Raw genomic sequence first — 20,266 nt, forward strand, 5'->3', positions numbered from 1 at the left:
ACTGAAGCAAGACTTCTATATCCGCATGAAACCTGATTCCTGTTTCTTGGTTAGTGCAGCTAACATTATTCCTCTGGGTACCCAGAGGAGAATATTATTTCAGGTTTTGTTCTTATGTCTAATATCTCTCTTCTGCATTCTTTCGTTTAGAGATTTTCTGTGGCTCCAAGAACAAGTAAAAGATTATTTCTGTATGTCTGCACAGTGCATAAGACAGAGGCATCGATTCCAGCTATGAATAAGCTCAAAATACTTAAATCCAGGTAGAAGAACAAGACAATATTGTGACATAGAAGAGCTTAAGCTAAACTTCAGGATATAATGTCCTATTCTTAATTGTATCTAACACTAGTATTGCTCAAGCCTTTTTCTTTTCTAAGCTTCACAAAAGCCACATTTCAGTATTTTCACCATTGTTCAGAAACCCTGCAAGACTGCAGGCAAGCACATTGCAAAGGTTTTCCTACCATGGGGGGCACTTGCATGTGTTCTATGATCACTCCTTTAATGCTCTGAGAAGCTACAGTCTTCCAGTAAACTACTGCTTTTCTTCTTACTCTCACAGAATAACTTTTTTATTTTCAACTTTGCTAGGAAGTAATTTTTTTTTTAACCATTGCAAATCCATTAGATACTTTTAAAATAGATGGAGTGAACTTTCTCTTTACAAGAAGCTAAAGAAATCTGAGGAATTTTATTTCCAATTCAACAAAAGAACAGTATTTTCTGTCATATTTCACTTCTATGTAAAAATCAGATATGTGGGTCATCAGCTGATGTGTCAAAATTGACTGAAGTTCGACTTGGTTCTATGTCATCAGGAAATACAAAATCCAAACTATACAGATTACTCAAAGTATGTGTGAGTAGATGATACTGTTTTATTTATTCTAAATAAGTTGTTAGACATGCTATCACATTTTGATTTCTATTAAAACATAAGGAAAGGTAAGTGGAAAAAGTCAAGTTGCAAATCTGGCTAAGATCCAACAAAATATTCCCATTTTTCTTAGATTCTCAGAATAAACCTTAAAAAATGGCAGGTTCTTACTGCAACTCTCTTGGTTCTATTTAATCAACAGCTGGCAACTGGGTTGAAATAAAGATTTCTCATGCAATCAGGCTTTATATTTACATTTATTGCAGGTATTGAGGTTTAAATCTTCATTACCTTATCGGAAGTCTAGACCTTAAATAAAACTAAAATTACTAAAATTTCAATTTATTTGTTATATTACCATTTAGAAAGTACTTCTTAGACTCAGGAATTCTTTGGCTTGGCCATCTGTACATGAGTGAAAATGGCTAAGTGGGTGGTTCCTGTATACTACTTGGAGGCTTAGCTCCTCTTTTGAGCATTAACTATCAGGAAACCATAGCAGATCTTACAGAATGTACCTGATACTATAAATAGGTTTTTTCCAACTTGCTTTTACTATTGCACATTTGAAAATAGCATATTTTATATCATTTCTTTCAGCGATAATGTTAAAATGAGTCTGGCTTAATTTATTACACCTCTGAATAAGAACTGTTACCTAACTGGTCTTTCAAGAATATATAAGCTTTCTGCATTTTACATTTGAGTAATTTACTTGACTGAAGGTTAAAAACTTGCAAATAAGAAATAGTGACAATTTTACAAGTATATGGCTATTTTCTGAAATACATCTACACCAGCCAAATCAGTTCTTCTGTTTATTTGAGAAGATTTAATATGAACATTTCTCACAACATTGAGGACCACTGAGTTAATTTTTGTAGTACCTACAGTTCATGACATCTGATTATTCACTTACTAATTTGTTTCTTGGTCTCTAAGAAATGCTGTGTGTGGAGTATGAAAGTAAGAATATAGCTATGTTACCTAAAATGAGACAACCATGAGCTGGTATGCAATGGAATTCCTTCCAATAATAAATCTATTTTTCTTGTTTTAAAGTTCAGATTATTATGTTTAGGTGGTTGTATTGCTAGGAGTCTCTGTTGATGGCTGGTGTTTCCGACATGCTTATTGCCCTTTTTTGAGGAATGGCTTGCTGTGCACAAATTGATTTCAAAGTTCAACTCCCTGGGATATCTTAGAATTGCATAATTATTACAGCCATCTTTTTAAGAAGTAACTACTTTGTATTGACAGAGTCAAACTGATGCTGGCTTCTCAAAGTGTTATGAATGTCATCCTTTCTAATGGTACTGAACTTCCCAGAAGATGCTGTTTCAAAAGAGCTTTGAGAGTATTCCTTACTATGCCTGTAAAAATCACTTAGGTTTCTACTGCTGTTCTGATCAGATTCTTCTAAATGGAGGTTGCTAAAAAATCTTAAATCCTTTTGGGACTTTGGCACATATTTCTTAGAAAGTTTTCTGAAGATACTTTGAGAATGTTCTGATGCATGTTCAGGTGATGTTTGCTTGAGAAGTAATCCATTTCCAGATACACAAATTTCTGGTTCCACCTGCTTTGCAAGTTTGCCAAGATTTGCATGAGAACCTGTTGGGTAGTTTCCATGTTTGGCTGGCATATCCTTCCATGTCATTGCACTGTATACAACATGCTCATTAATAGGACGTGTTTCTTTGCTGCAGTAGCCAACTGTCAATACATTCCCTATGAAACTGAAAAGGTAGGAACGTCAGCTGTTGCATAATATTTCTTAGCTAAATATGGACTAAGCAATTGTTCTTGCATATAATTAATTCCAAGAAGCCTCTTCTCTGGTGTTAGAAGTGCAAACCCACAGGAACTTCGCTAATCGCTAGGGGGCTATGTTGCTTATGTAGAGAATGAATAGATTCTAGGTTTTGGGCACTGGCAAGCTAAACGAAGTTAGTTAAAATTCTCCTGACTGCTGTGAACTGGATATTTAAATCCCATTTTTAAAAGTGCTGCTAATAGCAAGTTACTTAACAGATAATATAATTACACATATATTTGCTATGAGGAATCAGTGATGACTCTGCTAGCCTTCCCTTTCAGCTTAATTCTCCTTTTGATTCTATTCCATATCAATTCTGTACTTAAAGGGCACTAACTACTGAGATTGTAACCAAGATCCTACAAGTAAGCAAGGAGTTTGAATTTATATTAACTACTGTTGTGTCGTCAGCGAAGAAATACTGCTGGTCAGGTAAGCTAGCTTGACTTAAATAAGTCTGGAAAGGGCTCTCTTCTGTGAACTTGGTTAAGGGTGCTGGTACAAAGTAGCAAAGATGAACTTCACAAGTTGGCTGAGTAATGATGTATTTCCAAATTATGAAACTTGCTGCAGGCTTGCAAAAGGCTCCACAACTTTCAGGGAACCTCTGCTCCTTTTTGCAAAAAGTATACTGAGACAGATCAAAGCTCCACTGCTAAGTGTTTGAAATTATAAACTGCTCAGAGGATGTAAATGTACCTCTCCAAATATGGGAAGGTGCTAACTGACACTGATTAAGAAGCACAGAAAGAGTCTTGTTGTGGCTTCAGCTGATAAACCAGCAAGACTGAACAGGAAATATGTCAGCATTTCAATATCCCAGAGGGTCTAAATCTTTTCAAAATAATCTGTTTTAATTTTTAAAAAAAATTAAGTTCATTCAAGGTCATCTATTCAGAGAGATGCTACTGAGTTCTGGCAGAATGTATCAGAATTGGAAGAATATGAATAGTGAACCAGGCTCCTAAAGAAAAGTACCACTTCTCTACAGAACAAATTCTGAATAAAGTAAACATCAGTAACAGTAGATAATGGTGAAGAGCATCGGAATTGTCACTAATGGCCATAAAACATACATATCCCTGATGCAATTTTTGTTTCTAATGTTATTTACCTTGTCTAAGCTCCAGGAATAAGAATGCAGACATAGGAACAATCTGATTCATTAGTAGCAGAGTTATGTATCAGACCATTTGATTATGCTGCTCCTTGCCATTGGTTTGTAAAAATAATTGTAGCTGCCATTCCTAACCACTATGCTTCCTGTGCCTTAAAGCAGATTTTAAGACTGAGGCATACAGTTAAGCAAGGATGCGAACTTTCAGACTGGTGACATGAACACTCGTATCAGTGATGCCTTAAGAGTTCCAATACACCATGTGCTGGAGGGTGTCAGCATCAGAAAGTCCAATGTGCTACAAGTTAACAGGCTATGTGAAGATTTAGCTCTTTGATGTTTAGAACGCTGTTTTTTCTCTTACCTTGTGATTACATGGTAGGATTCTTACATGCTGACCAAGTTGAAAGCTCTTCAAAGTCTACACTGAATACCTGGGGCAAGTAAATTACTATGTTTACTAATTAAAACTATGGGTAAAGATTTTACAATGTTCTTTGGGGTACAGCTAGTCCTAAAAGAAAACAAAACCCAGTAAATTCGGAGAAACAGCAACTAAAGCTGAATGCTTCAGAATGCTAAATTGTCTTTTGACAGAAGTTTCTCTTCAATAGTACCTTAAATTATTGGATGGGCTAACCAGTTTGTTGAACCGGAGCTGCTGTGAAAGTCATTCCAGTGATGTTGATCTTACTGTGACAGTCAGAAACAGACACACACCCCTCTCAGAAAAAGAAACTAGTATGTTCATTTAGCCTGAACAGTTGCATGATGTAAGCCATTGAATTTTACACAGTAATTTCTACACCAATTTCTCTGAACAAAAGCTACAAAAGTTATCATGACCTTTTGAAACCCAAGCTCAGAATTCATAACCCAAATTTTGTGATCTTTTGCAAAGCTACCTTAGGTTTGAAATTGTGTGGGGTGATATCTTGCTCTATCTTGGATTATAGACTCTGAACCTAATTCTGTAGTCTGGTTTGGGTAGTCGTTGATACTCTTCTAGAGAAGTGATTGATGTTTGAGTTAATTATCTCAGTCATTCTTTTCAGGAGTGTTTTTTGGGGTTTGTTTTTTTGGGTTTTTTTTTTTTTTGATAAAAACATGAGGTAAGGATAAAAGCCTGATCAGCTAATAGTGGTGATGTTTTTATATGGTATAGAAGAATGACTACCTTATTACTTATATTATAACCGTATGTTCATAGCACATGGGTACAGAAATAGCTTCAGTCTTTGCTTTGGATAGTACCAGTTCATTTCTGAGATGATCTTGGAATGTGAACCTGTAATCCTTTCTGAATGTTTCTTAAATGTTGATCTTCTATGCATGCAGCACCTACATCAGGTAGTACTTTTTTTCTGATGAGAGTCCTTGTGCACTGATGTGGCAGATACAAAGATGAACAAAAGCTTTTGTTTCTCTCTGTATCGTCTGTTTAATTTCTGTACAATAAAGCTGTCAGTTAAGTTTTGATTGTTGTATTTGTTATGTCAAATATTTGAGTGAAAAACTGCTAACATTTTTTAAAATACTATTAACCACGCGATATTTTCACTATGAAAATTTAAAATATTGTTCTGATATTTTTACTGTGAGTTCCTAAACTACATGAAGAGAATTACTTAGTTTTCTAGGTATATTTAATTTTAACCATGTTAAGATGACTTGATGTTTTATTAGAAGTGTTAATTACTCTATGTTCTTATTAAAAATATTTTTATTGCCCTTTCTTCAGATACTGTTAAAAGAATATTTCATGTTTGTCATAATAGATAGTATGGAAAAAGACAAGCATCTTGCTTCTCCTGAAGATACAGTATCTCTTCTTCAGTATCATTTCCTGGGTTAAAGCTTTTAAATGTTCATCCTTGGGCTGATAATTCTGGAAGCTGTTGAAGAGCTCTCCATTTTTTATTTCTCTTCTGTAACATGCAGAAGTAATTGAGACAAAATGAACTCAAGATAGAGAGGATAAACACTCTTGTAAATGATGAAAAGCGGGGCTGAGAACAATTCAACAAATCTATTTCCTAACTATTTTTGGTGTGGTAAATACAATTAACCGTCTTAAGTGAAATCTTTTACTTTTGCAAAGCCTGGAACAAAGAATGTCTGCTTGAAGTCTTCAGCTATGACTTGGAGACATTCTCATTGTTTGTAAGACAACTCTCTCAAACTTGAAATGCTGGTATTTCTGGATATCTAGAGAAAAAGTAGCAGCAAAATTAGCTTCTGGGACATAAGTATATCCATTTGTGGTTGTTACAGTAATCTGAATTCACTGATTATTTTTTTTCCCCACTGCTTTGAGTCTACACACTGAATTAATGGTATAAAAGAATCAGCTATCTGTAGAACTGCACATACTCATTTTCACAACTTCTTAATTTTGTGGTTTCTGTGCTCTAGTTCTAGGCCTGGACTCTTAGCAAATTTCTTCTGGCACTTATTTGGAAAAAAATATGCTGACAGAACTTCCCCCAGCCTGTAATAGTCTCAGGTACATCTCTCACAGAAGGTGATTGGTATCCTGGATAATACAATTGAGAAGTTAATAAGGTACAGTTAGATTTAATTGGGGAAGATTCTGGCACTGATGCATTATGCTATGCCCTGGGCAAGCAGAGTTCAAAGAAGGTCCAAAATCTTCTCATTTTATGTTTGGTACTATGGCCCTTTTTTTGCATCACATTGTCAACTGCAAGGCCTTATCGACATAAAGAAACAAGAAAGGTAGGTTAAGTAAGCTAGGATGTATTTGCATTTGCTGTCCCTATAAGGGTGCCACGGTGCAATGTATACAGGCAAAGGATGATCAAGCTGTCTTAGTTTATGGTGTTATTTTTGCTTATCTCAATTATCTTTAGCTTCAATGCAAGGTCTGAATGATTTGTATAAGGGGAATTGAGATCAATTATTATTGATATAAAAAAAGAAAACCTGTTTGGTACCTGTCTAAAAATAAAAATGTGGAGAATGGCAAAAGCCAGTGAAACATTCATGATGCTGGTGATACTCGACACACTCAGTACACCTAAAAGGAAAAACAAAAACACATCAACAGAATAAGGAGCTAGGTTAACAAGCAGTTAGCACTTTATCATAAAGTAGTAGCTAGATTTATTATTTGGAAAAGGATAATCCCAAATACGTACTGCAGAATTGTTTGGAGATGTACTGCACTAAAAGCAAGTTAAAAACAAAAACCTTTGCTTTGTTTACCATGGGGGTATGTTTGTTTACAAAGCATATATTGTCTGCTCTGTAGGTGAAATTAGTTACTTTTCATAAAGGCAGAGAAATAAGTGACAACCTGTAAGATATACTCAAAGACATAACACTGTCAAAATCTTTGTTTAAAAATACTTGTAGCAATTTCCTACAATTGAAAATACTCTGCAGTTATTACAAGGGATTCCAAGGTGCCTGTCCAGTCTTGTTTTCTCTGTTGCAGTCACAAGTTGTTTAGAGTTTTTAAACTCTTCTAGAATGAGCCTTAGAGGTGCAAAGTTTTCTCTGTGAAGTGGACACTTCACTACAGAGTCATTCTCCAGTTCATCTTGGTGGTCAGCCCAAATTTTTATACATTTTTTGTGAATGTTGTTACCACAGCTCTATCTACAGAAAATGAATTCCAGTTTCTGTAATCTCTTTAGAAGCATACAAGAAAAATACTAAGTAGTCTTCCCTTTTCTTTTCCCCCTTCCCCTCCACCCACATTTTAACTTGTACAGTTGCTAGTTTTCCAGATTGGAAAAGGGCTGTAACAACTGTCAGGTATTTTTCCTTGTGTATTGAAGCTAGCTGTATTAGCAGATCTTCTAACATTTATTCTATAATTAGAAATGTAGCAAGGCAAAGAACAAATTGTATACTAAACCTGCAGTAAGTGATGGGAAGCATTTTCTTTACCAACTCCTCCTGACAAATGGGACAAACATCCTCTTCATCAATTTCTTTCTCATCAGTGCATCTGTCATTTTTCAGATACAATGTTTGTGAGAGGTTTCCTCTGGATTTTGTGTCCGTTCTTGATGCAATTGCTGAAGCACATCCTCAATTTCTCTTTCCAGAAGACCCAACTTAAAAGCATCTAGCAAAATTAAACACAAAAATTAAAAGTTTTTTGGCAGAACTCTGCACTTACCTCACTTGTGATAGTTCTCCATCTATGAAATGCAGGAGGTACTCTCTTTGTCAAATAAATGCAGTACATTTCAGCCCCCAAAAAGTTGTAATTGTTTTTTATAACTTGCACAGAAACTGTTAAGAGTATTGCTTGTGCAAATCCCTATCTAAAATGGTGTCCAGGGCAAAAATGAATCAAAAATGTTTCTAAACTGTGAAGTTTTCAATAATTTTTCAGTAAGTTAAATTTGGTTCACTAAATCTATTGGTCAAAGCAGCATTTCATCCCAAAAGACCTTTATTGATATGTTTAAGTCAGAGTAAAAAAGTTTTTGCTTCTAAGTACTGGAAGTGAAAAACTATGGAGCAAATATTTCTGGGAATATTATTTCTTGGAAAAACTAACAGCGTAGTGTTTTTGTCTCTAGTAACCTCTGTTCAAAAAAAAAAACCCCCAAAAACCCCCCCCAAACCTGCCTCCCCCCCCCCCCCCCAACCAAACATTAAAATCTAAAAATGCTTTTCAAACCCCAAAGAATTAAGCCTTGCACCATCTTTTGAAACATGGAATAATAAAGACATAAACAGTAGTTCCATAATATAATTCATGATGCTTGAGAATGGAATGTATTTTGCTTCTCATCCGAGATTCAAGAGGCCAATCTCATAACCAAATGCTGACATTTCAGTAAAACACTGAAGGGCCTTCCTTGAAGTTTCCTTATTTTCACAAGGAGGAAATGATGCAAGGTAGGAAACTGTGCACAGCCAGCTTTGGCAAATTAATCTGTTCTCTGAAACTCTGTCAGTCTGGGTACAGTTTTGATACCACACATCACTATATTCCATAGCCAGAAACTAGTTACAAATTCTAGTGATGAGTTAGGATGAAAACCAGCTCACTGGTTTCTACGAAAGTTATTTTGCCTGTACAAAATTTCAGAAAGTAAGATGTTCTAAAATCTAATTCAGATAGAAAAATACAAGCTAGGTTCTGACTATGTACAAGATGTTTGGGTTTGTATGTAAGTATTTTTTTAAAAGTAACTTCTTGAATGGTGGCTGTTCTTTAAGGTTGGTTTGTATTTAGCTACTTTGTTACTACTTGGGAAACTATCTTCAGACTAATTATTTTGCGGGATGTTTACATTATTTCTGGTTTTTGAGTTCCTAAGGTTCTAGGAAAGGAAATCTAACAAACCAGTTGAGAATCTGGTTTATAATAGCCTAAAATCCTGACTCATGTCAGAAAATTAACCTGGCTATACAGATTATACCCTCTGCATTAGAAAGGTTTGTGGGTTTGGTGACAGAAAGCCACAACTGTCAAAAATCAGTAAAGAATTTCATTTTGCACAGCTTACTTTTCTTCACATACCCATAAGTTTGAAGGAGAATCTCCATAACACTGGCAGCATTCATGAAATACTACAGTTTACATGATGTGAAAGTAAAAATATCACCCTGAGCTAGAAAAGTCATTGCAGCTATATTAGTTTATGCTGAAGGACTTGCTGCACAAAAGTGATAAAAGATGAACTGTAGTTCTATAGCTAATTTCTTATTAAAAGAAGCAGCAAATTTGTCAGTGTCTTCCCATTAAGAATATCTTGAGAGCGCTAGATTAACTTCAGTACAAGGTGTTTTTTACAAACGAATAGCTTTTACTGTATATATTTGAAATAGTTGTTTTTTCTGCATTTTCATCTTTCTTGAAACTGCAGTTGTGATCAGTGATATAACACAAAGTGTTCGGTATCAGGAAAAAAATGAAACAAATTGGAAAATGCCTGAGAGTGCTAAATTTTTTTTCAAGTGGAAGAGTGTCATGATTTAACCCCACCCGGCAACTAAGCACCACATAGGTGCTCGCTTACTCTTCCCCCTGCCCCAGGTGGGATGGGGAGGAGAAGGGGGGGGGGGGGAAGGTAAAACTTGTGGGTTGAGGTAAGAAGAATTTAATAATTGAAATAAAATAAAATATAATAGTAATTGTAATGAAAAGGAAGATAACAAAAACAGAGATAAAACCGAAGACAGAGAAGTGATGCACAATACAAATTTCTCACCACCTGCTGACTGATGCCCAGCCAGTCCCTGAGCAGTGATCTGCCTATCCCTGCCACCTCCCCCCAGTTTATGTACTGGACATGTTGTCATATGTTATGGAATATCCTTTTGCCTAGTTTGGGTCAGCTGTCCTGGCTATACTCCTTCCCAGCTTCTTGTGCACCTCCTCACTTGCAGAACGTGGGAAGCTTAGAAGTCCTTGACTTCGGATAAGCATTAAGTAACAGCTACAACATCAGTGTGTTATCAATATTATTCTTATAGTAAATCCAAAATATAGCAATGTACCAGCTACTAGGAAGAAAATTAACTCTGTCCCAGCTGAAACCGGGACAAAGAGGGAGAGGAGGAACAAGACGGACATTTATAATGAAATTTTATCAAAACTCCGGAGGACATTGCTTCACGCATTTAAAGTTCATGAACTCTACATGCGATCCATAAAAGAGAGGCTAATATTTACGTTCATGATCTCTTGGTAATGGATACTATTTCAGCAGTATCCTACAATTTATTATCAAAATATGAGATATGTAAAAATATCAATATGAAGTTAGTTTAGCTTTACAATTTGAAGGTAGCAGCCTTTTAAGAATTTTATGTAGTCTTAACAGAGGAAGTATTAATTGTGGGGTGAGGTGAAAGAAGCTGAGTAATCTCAGCTGTGGTAAATTCAGCTTAATAAATTTAAATCATTTTTCAAAAATGAATTTAAATTAAGAGTGTAGTCCCACTCCTAGCTTATATTCCTGTCACTGATTTCTTAACCGAGCTGGTTCTATTCTCCAGACTGCCAAAAAATCTAGCCTAGCCAAAACCAGTAATTTTCTGTTCATTTAGTGGGTTTTGATTCAGCCTGTCAAATCCCGAGACAAGTAATACATCCCTAACAGTGAGGAGAGAATGGGACAACTCCTGTGGCAGGAGGAAACCCTTTCACTGATTTCTGTGTGACACTTCACGTTAGGGCAGTGGTTTGTGACTCCATTTGGAGTGGAGCAGGGGCTTTGGTGGAAGCTGCCTGGGTTTCTCTTGAAGTCTGAAATGGATCTCGTGTGACTGTTTTTGACACCAGGTTTGTCTTTGCTCTGACAGGAACCCCCCTGCTCTGATAGATAAACCTATTTACTCACCGCCACGCCCTGCTGGTACTAAAACCAAACAGCTCCATGTCGGTAACGCCAATACACTATGAAGAAGATACCGGTGTAAGTATACCTTGCCCCGCTGCCAGTCTTTGCAGAAATAACTGCTGCGCCTCACGTTAAAGCTGGACCGCGTACGCGGGCGCCGAGGTCTTCGGCCCTGGCCGCCTCCACGCCGCCCTCAAGCCGACGGGGAAACCTGGCAGACGGGCCTGCCGGCGGCGCTTCTCACGGCCGGGAGCCGGCCCCGCCGCTCGCCTCGCCTCGCCTCGCCTCTCCTCCCCTCAGCGGCAGAGGTGCCCGCCGGGGCCGCTCCCCGCCAGGGAGGCGGCCCAGGTGCACGAGTGCGGCGCTGCCAGCAGCACCTGCCGCAGACAGCGAGAAGCGCCCGCGAGAGACGAGGCGGGACGGGCAGGCTGCGGAAGCGCGGCCTGGCAGCGCCAGCTCGGCCCAGCGAGGACACGGGCCCCGCCGGGCAAGCTGCCCCGCGGCGGCGGGCCGTCCCGGCCCTCCTCCCGCAGCAGGCGGGCGGCGTGCCCCAGCTCCCGCAGGACGCGCGCGGTGCTGCTCGGCGCCCGGTCCTGCTGCCGCCTCAGCTCGGCGCTCCCGCCGCGAGGCTGCGACCCCCTCGCCGGCCGGTCCCCATGGCAACGGCACGGCCGCCGTTACCAGGGGCCCACTCAGCGGAGGCCGCCTCGCCTCGCCTCGCCTCGCCGGCCGAGCTCCGCGGACGCCCGCCCGCCTCAGGGGCGCAGCCGGCGGGCCGCCGGGCACAGGCGACCGGGGGCAGCCGCGGCCGGTGCCCGCCGCTCCCTGAGGCGGCCTCTGCCGCCGTCGCTGTGCCCGTGCCCAAGCCCAGGCTCCTGCGGGCCTCGCGGCTGCTCCCGCCGGCTGCCTGCAGCGTGTCGCAGCGCTGGCCTCGTAAAGCCGTGAAGATGCTCGGTGCACGGCTGGTAATTTTACTTCGCGTTATCGGTAGGATCCTTTCAGAAAGCGAAGGGTCGTCTCCTCACCCAGTTTTGTTCTCTTCCTTCGGCACTCCTCCGTTCTTTTTTTAACGCACTTGAAACACGCGTGATTTATTACGTGCTTTCTGTAAGGCAAAAACAGTTCTGAAAACATTTACCAGAAAGGTGGGCGGGTTTCTGTTTTGCCTCGTAGTCGCTAGGGGGAACTGTTGCACTCCCTGGAGTCTGTAAAAAAGTGTTTATTTTCACTTTATGTTAAATATTTGTATCAATTCTTCAAACAATTGATAGTTACCAGTCTTTTGATAATATAAAAGTTATTTGTATAGTCTTTACCGGAATATGAACAGATATAACTTGGTAATGAGGGTCTAACTCCCATGTATGTTTTTTGAAGGCATAGGAAAGACTTTTTGTCCTCAGAAGTGACTGAGCCCTGCTGGGAAGTGACAGAGATGGGGCAGAGCTCCCAGAAAGGCAGCAAGAGTCAGCAGAGGGGCCCCTGGTAATGCCAGAGGAGTTGAGATGAGGTTATGGGAAGGCAGCGGGAGTCTGGGGCCTGGTGCTGTGCCATGTCAAAATGGATGCCCTCCCATGCCAGGTGGTGGAGGAAAAGTGTTGATGAAGAAAAGCTGATCTAGCTGCAGGACCCTGATCCAGATCTGTGCAGAACTGAGAACAAAGTTAGGCAGAGAGGGGGTTTTTTGAATGCTATGTTCACAAAAGAAACAGGTGGGGACCCTGGTGCCTGGGTCGGAAAGAACTGTCGAGTAGTGTGGAAGGCACTAACTACATAGGGACTTGATATAGTGACATGATAGAGCGACTCGGGTGAGTTGGTCACAAGAGTGACTTGAGTCAACTCAAGTGGACAAGTCAAACTGGAAGGATTGAAGTGGCTGTTTTTAACTAAGTGGTGTGTCAAATAACCCTCAGAGTTTATTCTTCCAACCGATTCATAAAGCCCCTGCCAGCAGGCCGAGGCTAAAGGGTAGGGAGCTGGAAGAGGATCAGTAGACAAAGTCCCTTGGTGCAACATTCTTAAGCAAAGTCCTCAGGGTGTAATTTTTAGCTAGGTGTTGCAGACCAGGTTGCTCATGTCCTTTTCCTTGTTTTCACCACTGTGTCATCTCTTCTGAATGATGTTTTAGGAAATAAAAAATTGTATTTCACTTCTTTTTTTCTTTCCCGCTAGACATAGATGCCATAGTGTTAACAGCTATACAGAAATGTATAGTATCTGCTCTGAGGAAAGAGGAATTTTAATAATAGCTAAGACCAGCCCATGGTCTTGTGATTTATACAATTCTCAATGCTAGGTTTGAGAAAGGTACCTAGCAATGCACATACCTTGCTAAACTTTTGAAGGGTAGGATTGCAAACATATATGAAGGACTAAGTTTCAGATTTTGTTGAACTTTTCAGAGAAAGAGCTTCAGAAAAGAAACTGTTGCAATAAATGTTACAAATTAACAGCTACATTGTGCATATTTTGGACCCACAGTTTATAGGGACTCCTTCTAGTGAGCAAATGGGGAATATTGTTATATTTGGTTATTATATATAACACATGACAGACCATTCCCATTTGCAGTTACAAACTGTTCCATGATGTGATGCAAGATGTGTCATTTTGCTCTTACAAACTGATTGCCTTTTGAACCCTTCCTGTTCTAGAACTGGTCTGGCAGTCACTCACCTTCTGTTCTGTCTGGCTTACTAGCCTCAGAGTACAAGTGTTCTCAATCCTCATCCTCTTGAAATGTTACAGAATGCAAAATGGCACTGTTTTCTTCACCCTCAAAGCAGATCAGCCAGTGTAGATCTTTGTCAACATGCCCAGCAGCTTGAATAGCATATTCCTGGTATGAGAAGCCTCATGCTGTGTGGCAGGATCTAGCTGTATTAATGGTCTTTAGAAATAACTGTTGTGTAATAGTACATTTTTTCTAACGTTCTTTGAGATGGCATGTGCCTCTTGATTTGTTTTATTGTATTTTAAGGCAATGAGAGCTTCGTCTTTAATGTCAGTGCATAAAAGCTTCTTGAACTCCTAAGTTTTGTTGGCTTTGTAAGAGGTACAGATATGTGGTATCATTTATCTGTCTTCATTTCTCTAAACTGTTACCATGAAGTGTCCAGACAATGGTGGATTATTTCACCCTTATGGGATGCAATTTTGAATACTGCTGGATCCCAGTTCTGAATTTAAATTTGAAGTGGAATGTTGAAGAAAATTTCAGTTCCCATCTCTGTGGAAGGTTAAATCTCCATTTTCTGTCTATTTGGGAAGTCTCTGATTTCCAGAGTTTAAGCTATGTGAAATCATACAGGAAAGGGAACTCTGCCTCTCTCTTGTTGAAACTGTGCTGTTGTAAGTCAAGATTTTTTGGGCCAGAGAGCAGGAAAGTGACTTTTTATCTTGCTAGTTTATATACTAGTCTGTGCATGTGTTTTTTTGGTAACCCCTCTGTATTAAACATCATTGAACAAAATACAAGCAAGTAGAAGACAGATATGTAATCTTAAATATTTCCTCTTCTCGGAAAGCATCCTAATTAAAAATTTTATGCTTTATTCATTATGTTCTCCAAGCAAATTTTGTCTTCTTTTCCATGTGCTGGCAGCTGTTGGATACAGAGGGTGGGGGATGTCTCTACCACTGCTCCCTTTCCCCCTTCATCCCCTTGAAACTTATTGTGAAGTACTGACCTTCCTGTTTCTGGGGAGAAGAGGGTTTCTGCCCTCTTCAGGGTTAGGTATTCTCTTTTATATACCTTGGTCCTGTTCTGTACATGCATACCTATGTTGTGCTTAAGCCCACAAGATTTGTAGGATACATACTTCTTTTCCTGTGGAGTTAAGTCTGACAGGTGCTCTCTGCCTTGGTTGAGAATTAACTGTATCTATTTCCAAAGAGTGTTTTGCAACTGCTTTATCCCAGGAACCTCTAAATACTGGGGAGCAGGACAGTAAGAAATTTCATTCCAAAGAAGCTCTTAAAAAAAAAAAAAAAACCAAACAAAAAAACCCCCCCCAAAAAACCCACTGAAACATAGGATCAAAGATTTTGGGGATCAAAAAGAATTATTAGATTTCTGAAATCTCCTGCAAGTCATGAAAGTAGAAGATGTATCTCCTATCAGAGGTACTGACTTAGTGGTAGAAAAACTATGTATTGTAAGGCTTAAAAAGTAGGATGACCTTGTGGCTTAACGGTAGACCAGGACTGAGGACAATCTAATCATCCTGGTTCTTTTATAGACATCCTGAGTGACCTTGAGCAAATTGCTCAAATGCCTCAGTTTTCTATCACGAATGTTTCCTTTCTCCTCTTCCCTGCCTGATGCCCCCTCTTAAGGAGAGGGAGTTCAGGGCTCTCAGTATATATTCAGTGAGTTTTCTCAGTATATATTGATAGTGACACAGTGGAGTCCTGATCAGCTACTTTCTGCTTTACTAATAATCATTAAGCAATGATTTGGGATTTGAATTTGTTCAATAGAACACTGACTTCTGTGAGCTCCCAGAACAGAACAGTAGTTTCTGAGTAAAACCACACAGGTACTGATCAGCAGACATCAGCTAACTGCATTCATTCATTCTGCATCACTTCAGAGCTATGCATATAAGAAAAAACAACAATGACCTCAAATCAGAAAAACCTACTTCCTCTCTTCCTCTCTACCAGAAGTATGAAGCTTGGATTCTGACAGATACCTGGAACGGAGCACAGCATTGATAAATTGGGGCAGATCTGCAGTGGAACATTGTGTGTTCAGTCTTGCCAATAATCTTGCCTGGATATTATTTTAAAATATATTTTAAATAATAAGTGAATAATATTTACTCTTGCTTACATTATTACATTGACACCACCAGCATGATCTCCAGCGTGATTTCCTGACTCCTAAATGATTTAACCGTTGTTAATATACCATTGTTTAAGAGGACTAGGGTTCTGAGTGTGGAACACAAAACTTTACAACTATGTATTGATGCTGGTATAGGGGCAACAAAAAATCCCAACAAATTAAAATCTTTTCCATGAAAAGATTTTGAAGTACTATAGTTGCTGATGCCTCAACTGACAACTGCAGATTTGGGTTTTTTCTTTCAGTTGCCTAATGTGAGGATGATAGATTAGATTTTTTCTTCCCCCCCGCCTTGCATCCATCTCCAGTTGAAATAACTAGAAATGTTCCCTGTTATGTCAGTGGAGATGCTGAAAAATTACTTTTGGAAAAATTACTTACTCGGAAAAAAGTCCGAGTGATTTTTAAAAAATTTTTTTTTCTTTTTAACTTTTGTGTTGGTGATGTTTAACTGGTTTTGTAACTATATAGTGCAAGGTAAATCAGATAGCTGTTTTACCAATTTAAAACAATGTAATTCTTGTTAAAAGCTTAATATACTAATGCTGCCCACAATATCTGGCAGGGCAGTATGTACCTTACCTTAACACTAACCCGCAAATATATTTTTCATTATATATGGAGTTTTTGTGGGGGTCAGTCCATGATGTTACTTTACCACAGTTTGTCTAGAAGGCCTTGCAGATAAAACCCCCAAATTAACTGTTTAGTGGGAAAAGTTGTGTATAATGTTTTATACAATACATGACCTTTAAAGGTCTACTTCAGAAGTGGAGCAGAGAAATAATTGCTAAGAAAAATTTATTTTGACACCATAAAGTACAGCAGTCTTGATACTACTGACTACTGAGTCATTTCAAGTGATGTGAACCTAAGTTTAATGTGTGGTATATAATTCTTCCTCTCCACTTTTACTTCAGTCAGTTTGTACAAATGACATTGTCCAGTTGGGACTCAGATTTGCAAGTGTGTTTTTAATGACATTACAAAAAGATTAGTACTGACAGTTTTTTTATATATATTTCCTATGTGGGGCCAACTCTTCCAGCCCATTTCCTTCAGTGATATCTGGAAAGGATCTGATAAGCTTTATACTGCTTTTCACAGGTCAAAGGGCATTGTCTTCCCCTTCACTCCAGCTGCCAACAACAAAGTCAGACATATGTTATCACCATCACACAGGAAGCTGTGAGCCTGCTTGTGTTCAACAAAGTACAAATACAGGAAGAGCGTCAGGTTAGTTAAAAGCTGATGGAGCTCTGCTAAGGTAGTATATAGCTAATAATACTCTAACCCAATAATACTATTCTATATGCTGTGTATGTTTTAGTACCAGGGAAGAGTGGTTGCCTATTGTTCATTGGTTTAATATTACTATAGCCTAAGTACAGGTATCAATTTAAAACCTTTTACAGGTGGTATTATCTCCTGAGGTGGGGCTGCATAATGGTAAAAAAATAATTACTTATTCGGTAAAGAGCAAAGCTGCAGTGGGATTAAGTGATAATTAATTGAACATGAAGTTCATCTGAACAGATACAATTTCATACTGCCAATTAACAAACAGGATGTGAATTGCATTAAATTTGTTCTCGATTCCCTCATTTTAACATACAGTATGTTGTACATCAAGATTAAAATGATGTACAATATATTAGCAACCTCGTATAATGAAATGCTGGGGGGTCATGACATCTTAGTGTTGGTAAAAGTGGGTTTTCCACTTCTCTAATTTTGGAATGTGAAATTGGCTTAATAGGAGCTCTACGCTTTTAGCACTGATAGCCAGTATTTTGGAACCACGTTCATTAGTGCTAAATTTGGATCTATTTGCAGCTTGTCTTCTGCTTCCGGTACATTGTTTACTGCTTCAGGAAAGTCTTCCCAATACATTATACTAGTTCCTATCCTCTGGCTTTTGCTCAGCACAGAACAAATCAGGTCAGGCACACTGAGTTCCAACTCCTGTCTCTAAGGACCAGCTGAAGCTCTACTATGATGTACTGCTACTACCTGGAAGTTCTAGGCCACACCATAAATAACACATACAGATATCTGTGGGAATAGAGGACGACAGCAGTAGACTTAAGCCTACTACTTGCCCATGCCTTCAGGGAAGTGAGGAATGGGGTCTTTGTTATAGTGCCAGCGCCAGTGAGTGCAGCACTGCATCAGTGAACTGTCTTGCTGCAATTTGTCCCATCTCTCTACTTGTTACATCTTTGTTTTCACACCTTCAGTGGGTATGCCGAAAGCTTAATAAGCTTTCAGAAGGGCCTTAAAATGGTTTGCTTCCTCTGTTGAGATCACTAGGTTACTTTAAATGTGAAGCCAGCACTTGAGCTTTAGCCATCCAGAAGTATAGATCCAGCATCCAGTACCAGTATCCTGCCCCTCTGGAGTGCTGTGTGGATGGAAACAGTAAGCAGATATGAAAGTCTTGTGAAGACATGTGATACATGAGTAAATAGGACCATGTCACAACTCAAACCCAAACTTCTGAGTTCCTAGTCTGCCTGTATGTCTAGCAGGGGACACCAAGAGCAAGAAATGGTGCATTCACAGCAACTGAAGCTCAGAGACCATGGTAAAGCTTTTCATCTAAGCCAAGGGGTGGCACCAGCTGGGGTCAGAGGTTATCCCTAAAAACTCCTGGCATTAAGCACTACTTTAGGTAACTGCCCTGAGGTGGAGAATAAGGTTGCAATAATACTTAACTGACATTTCAATCATGACCTATGAGAAGTAGGCCATCATGGCAAGTAACTGTAGGTGTTCCACTATAGAGTTGCTGCTGTAAATATAAACAGCTGCCTTCTACTCACCATCCTGCTATGATCTGGTCAGTCTCTCCTGTTTTACTCGTGAGTGAAGGTGCTTGAACAATTTCACGTGATTTTATATTATGATCTGTATCATTACTGCAGACTTCATTTGTGCATGTGTAAATGTCTGTTTTTACAATACATCAGAAAAGTTTGTCAGTATTTTGCTGGGGGGATAGAAAAAGGAGAGGAAGTAGATTATTAACAGTAAAATATTATCTACCAGCTGGAAAAGACATGTGACCACATGACATAGCAGAACTCATGCCTGTGTAGACAGAATGGGTGGATATGTACCTGCCATAGTGACAAGCATGGCTAAAGGTGAGAACAAGGGCAGGCAACAGAATGGAAGATAGGATATTGAATGAAAAATTAAATGAGACTTAAGGTTTTAGCCAAGAGTATGGCTGTGTCATTATACCTGTGCTTTAAGCTTGGCTAAAACCAATATACCTTTCCATGATTTCAAACTGAGACATTCATCACTACAGCAATCCATAAGTCATACTTGGCATCCCTTCTTGTTAGCTAAAATCCAAATGCCGAAAAACCTATGCTCACTGATAGATTAAAAGATGAAAGGTGACAGTGAAGAAATGCCCAGAATTAGACATATGGTGAAGCTAGAGAAAGAAGAGATGAGGCTGAAGGACACATTTTATTCGGCTGGCATTTAAACTGCTCATTCAGAGCACATGGCCCACTCAAAGAAGAGATACTTGGAGCAGTATGCTTGTGGTTCTACATGAAATATGACTGGTATTATTTTTCTTCTGCAATCTTTGAATTTTTTTGAGTGCTCAGTCCTTTGCACAAAGACAGTCAGTGGACTCATTTGAGTTGAACTGCTGAGATTCAGTAGTTTGGTTTAGATAAGGTCTGAGTAGGTGAGCTGTTTGAATGTACAATTGATCATCTTAAGTATTCTGAACCTTTTGATCTTTGTCTATCTGCAGGTCATAGAAATGGCATTAAACATTTTTAGTTCTGATATTCTAGAAGACTGATTCTTAACAATACTATTCAAGGCTTTGTATTGCTTAATACAGATGTCTATACCCTCCAGTGGAACTCTGAACTGTATATACATGCAAACTGGAGGAATTGGAGATGCTCTGAAGAAAACAAGGTTTTCAAACACATTTGATGACTCTGCACTTTCCTAACTATCCATTTTGGGAAATGTATGAGAGCGCTTTTCTGTCTTGATGGACTTATCTTTATGAAGGTTTATATAGCTAACTTTGGAATACCATCAATGCATGAGGGGGAAGTTCAGAGCATTGTATCTTGAAAATTTTCAGAAAGTGGTTTGCACAGGCACTTTAAATGGTGTGGTGCATGTTGGAAGTAATAGGCTCTTTCCCAGTTATGCTCAGTAAAAGGCTTGTTAGCTTGGACCAGTATGTCTGCACAATTGTCAGCCCATC

The 20,266-nt window shown here is 39.1% G+C and overlaps 1 protein-coding gene across 1 annotated transcript; it reads right to left on the reverse strand.

The window, feature by feature from the left end:
• Positions 1 to 734: 734 nt before the first annotated feature.
• Positions 735 to 13,886, reverse strand: ZSWIM2 (zinc finger SWIM-type containing 2). Its single transcript, XM_030018789.1, is given in 16 exon segments — positions 735 to 2,132; positions 2,135 to 2,571; positions 2,573 to 2,619; positions 4,181 to 4,236; positions 4,239 to 4,330; positions 5,623 to 5,744; positions 6,763 to 6,856; positions 7,189 to 7,440; positions 7,703 to 7,826; positions 7,829 to 7,915; positions 10,484 to 10,525; positions 11,452 to 11,530; positions 11,627 to 11,832; positions 11,865 to 12,148; positions 12,252 to 12,358; positions 13,833 to 13,886. Coding segments are annotated over 16 exon segments (2,352 nt in total). The 3' UTR covers positions 735 to 1,863.
• Positions 13,887 to 20,266: the final 6,380 nt, after the last annotated feature.

Source organism: Aquila chrysaetos, chromosome 6 (genome assembly GCF_900496995.4).
Source record: "Aquila chrysaetos chrysaetos chromosome 6, bAquChr1.4, whole genome shotgun sequence".
NCBI lineage: Eukaryota > Metazoa > Chordata > Aves > Accipitriformes > Accipitridae > Aquila > Aquila chrysaetos.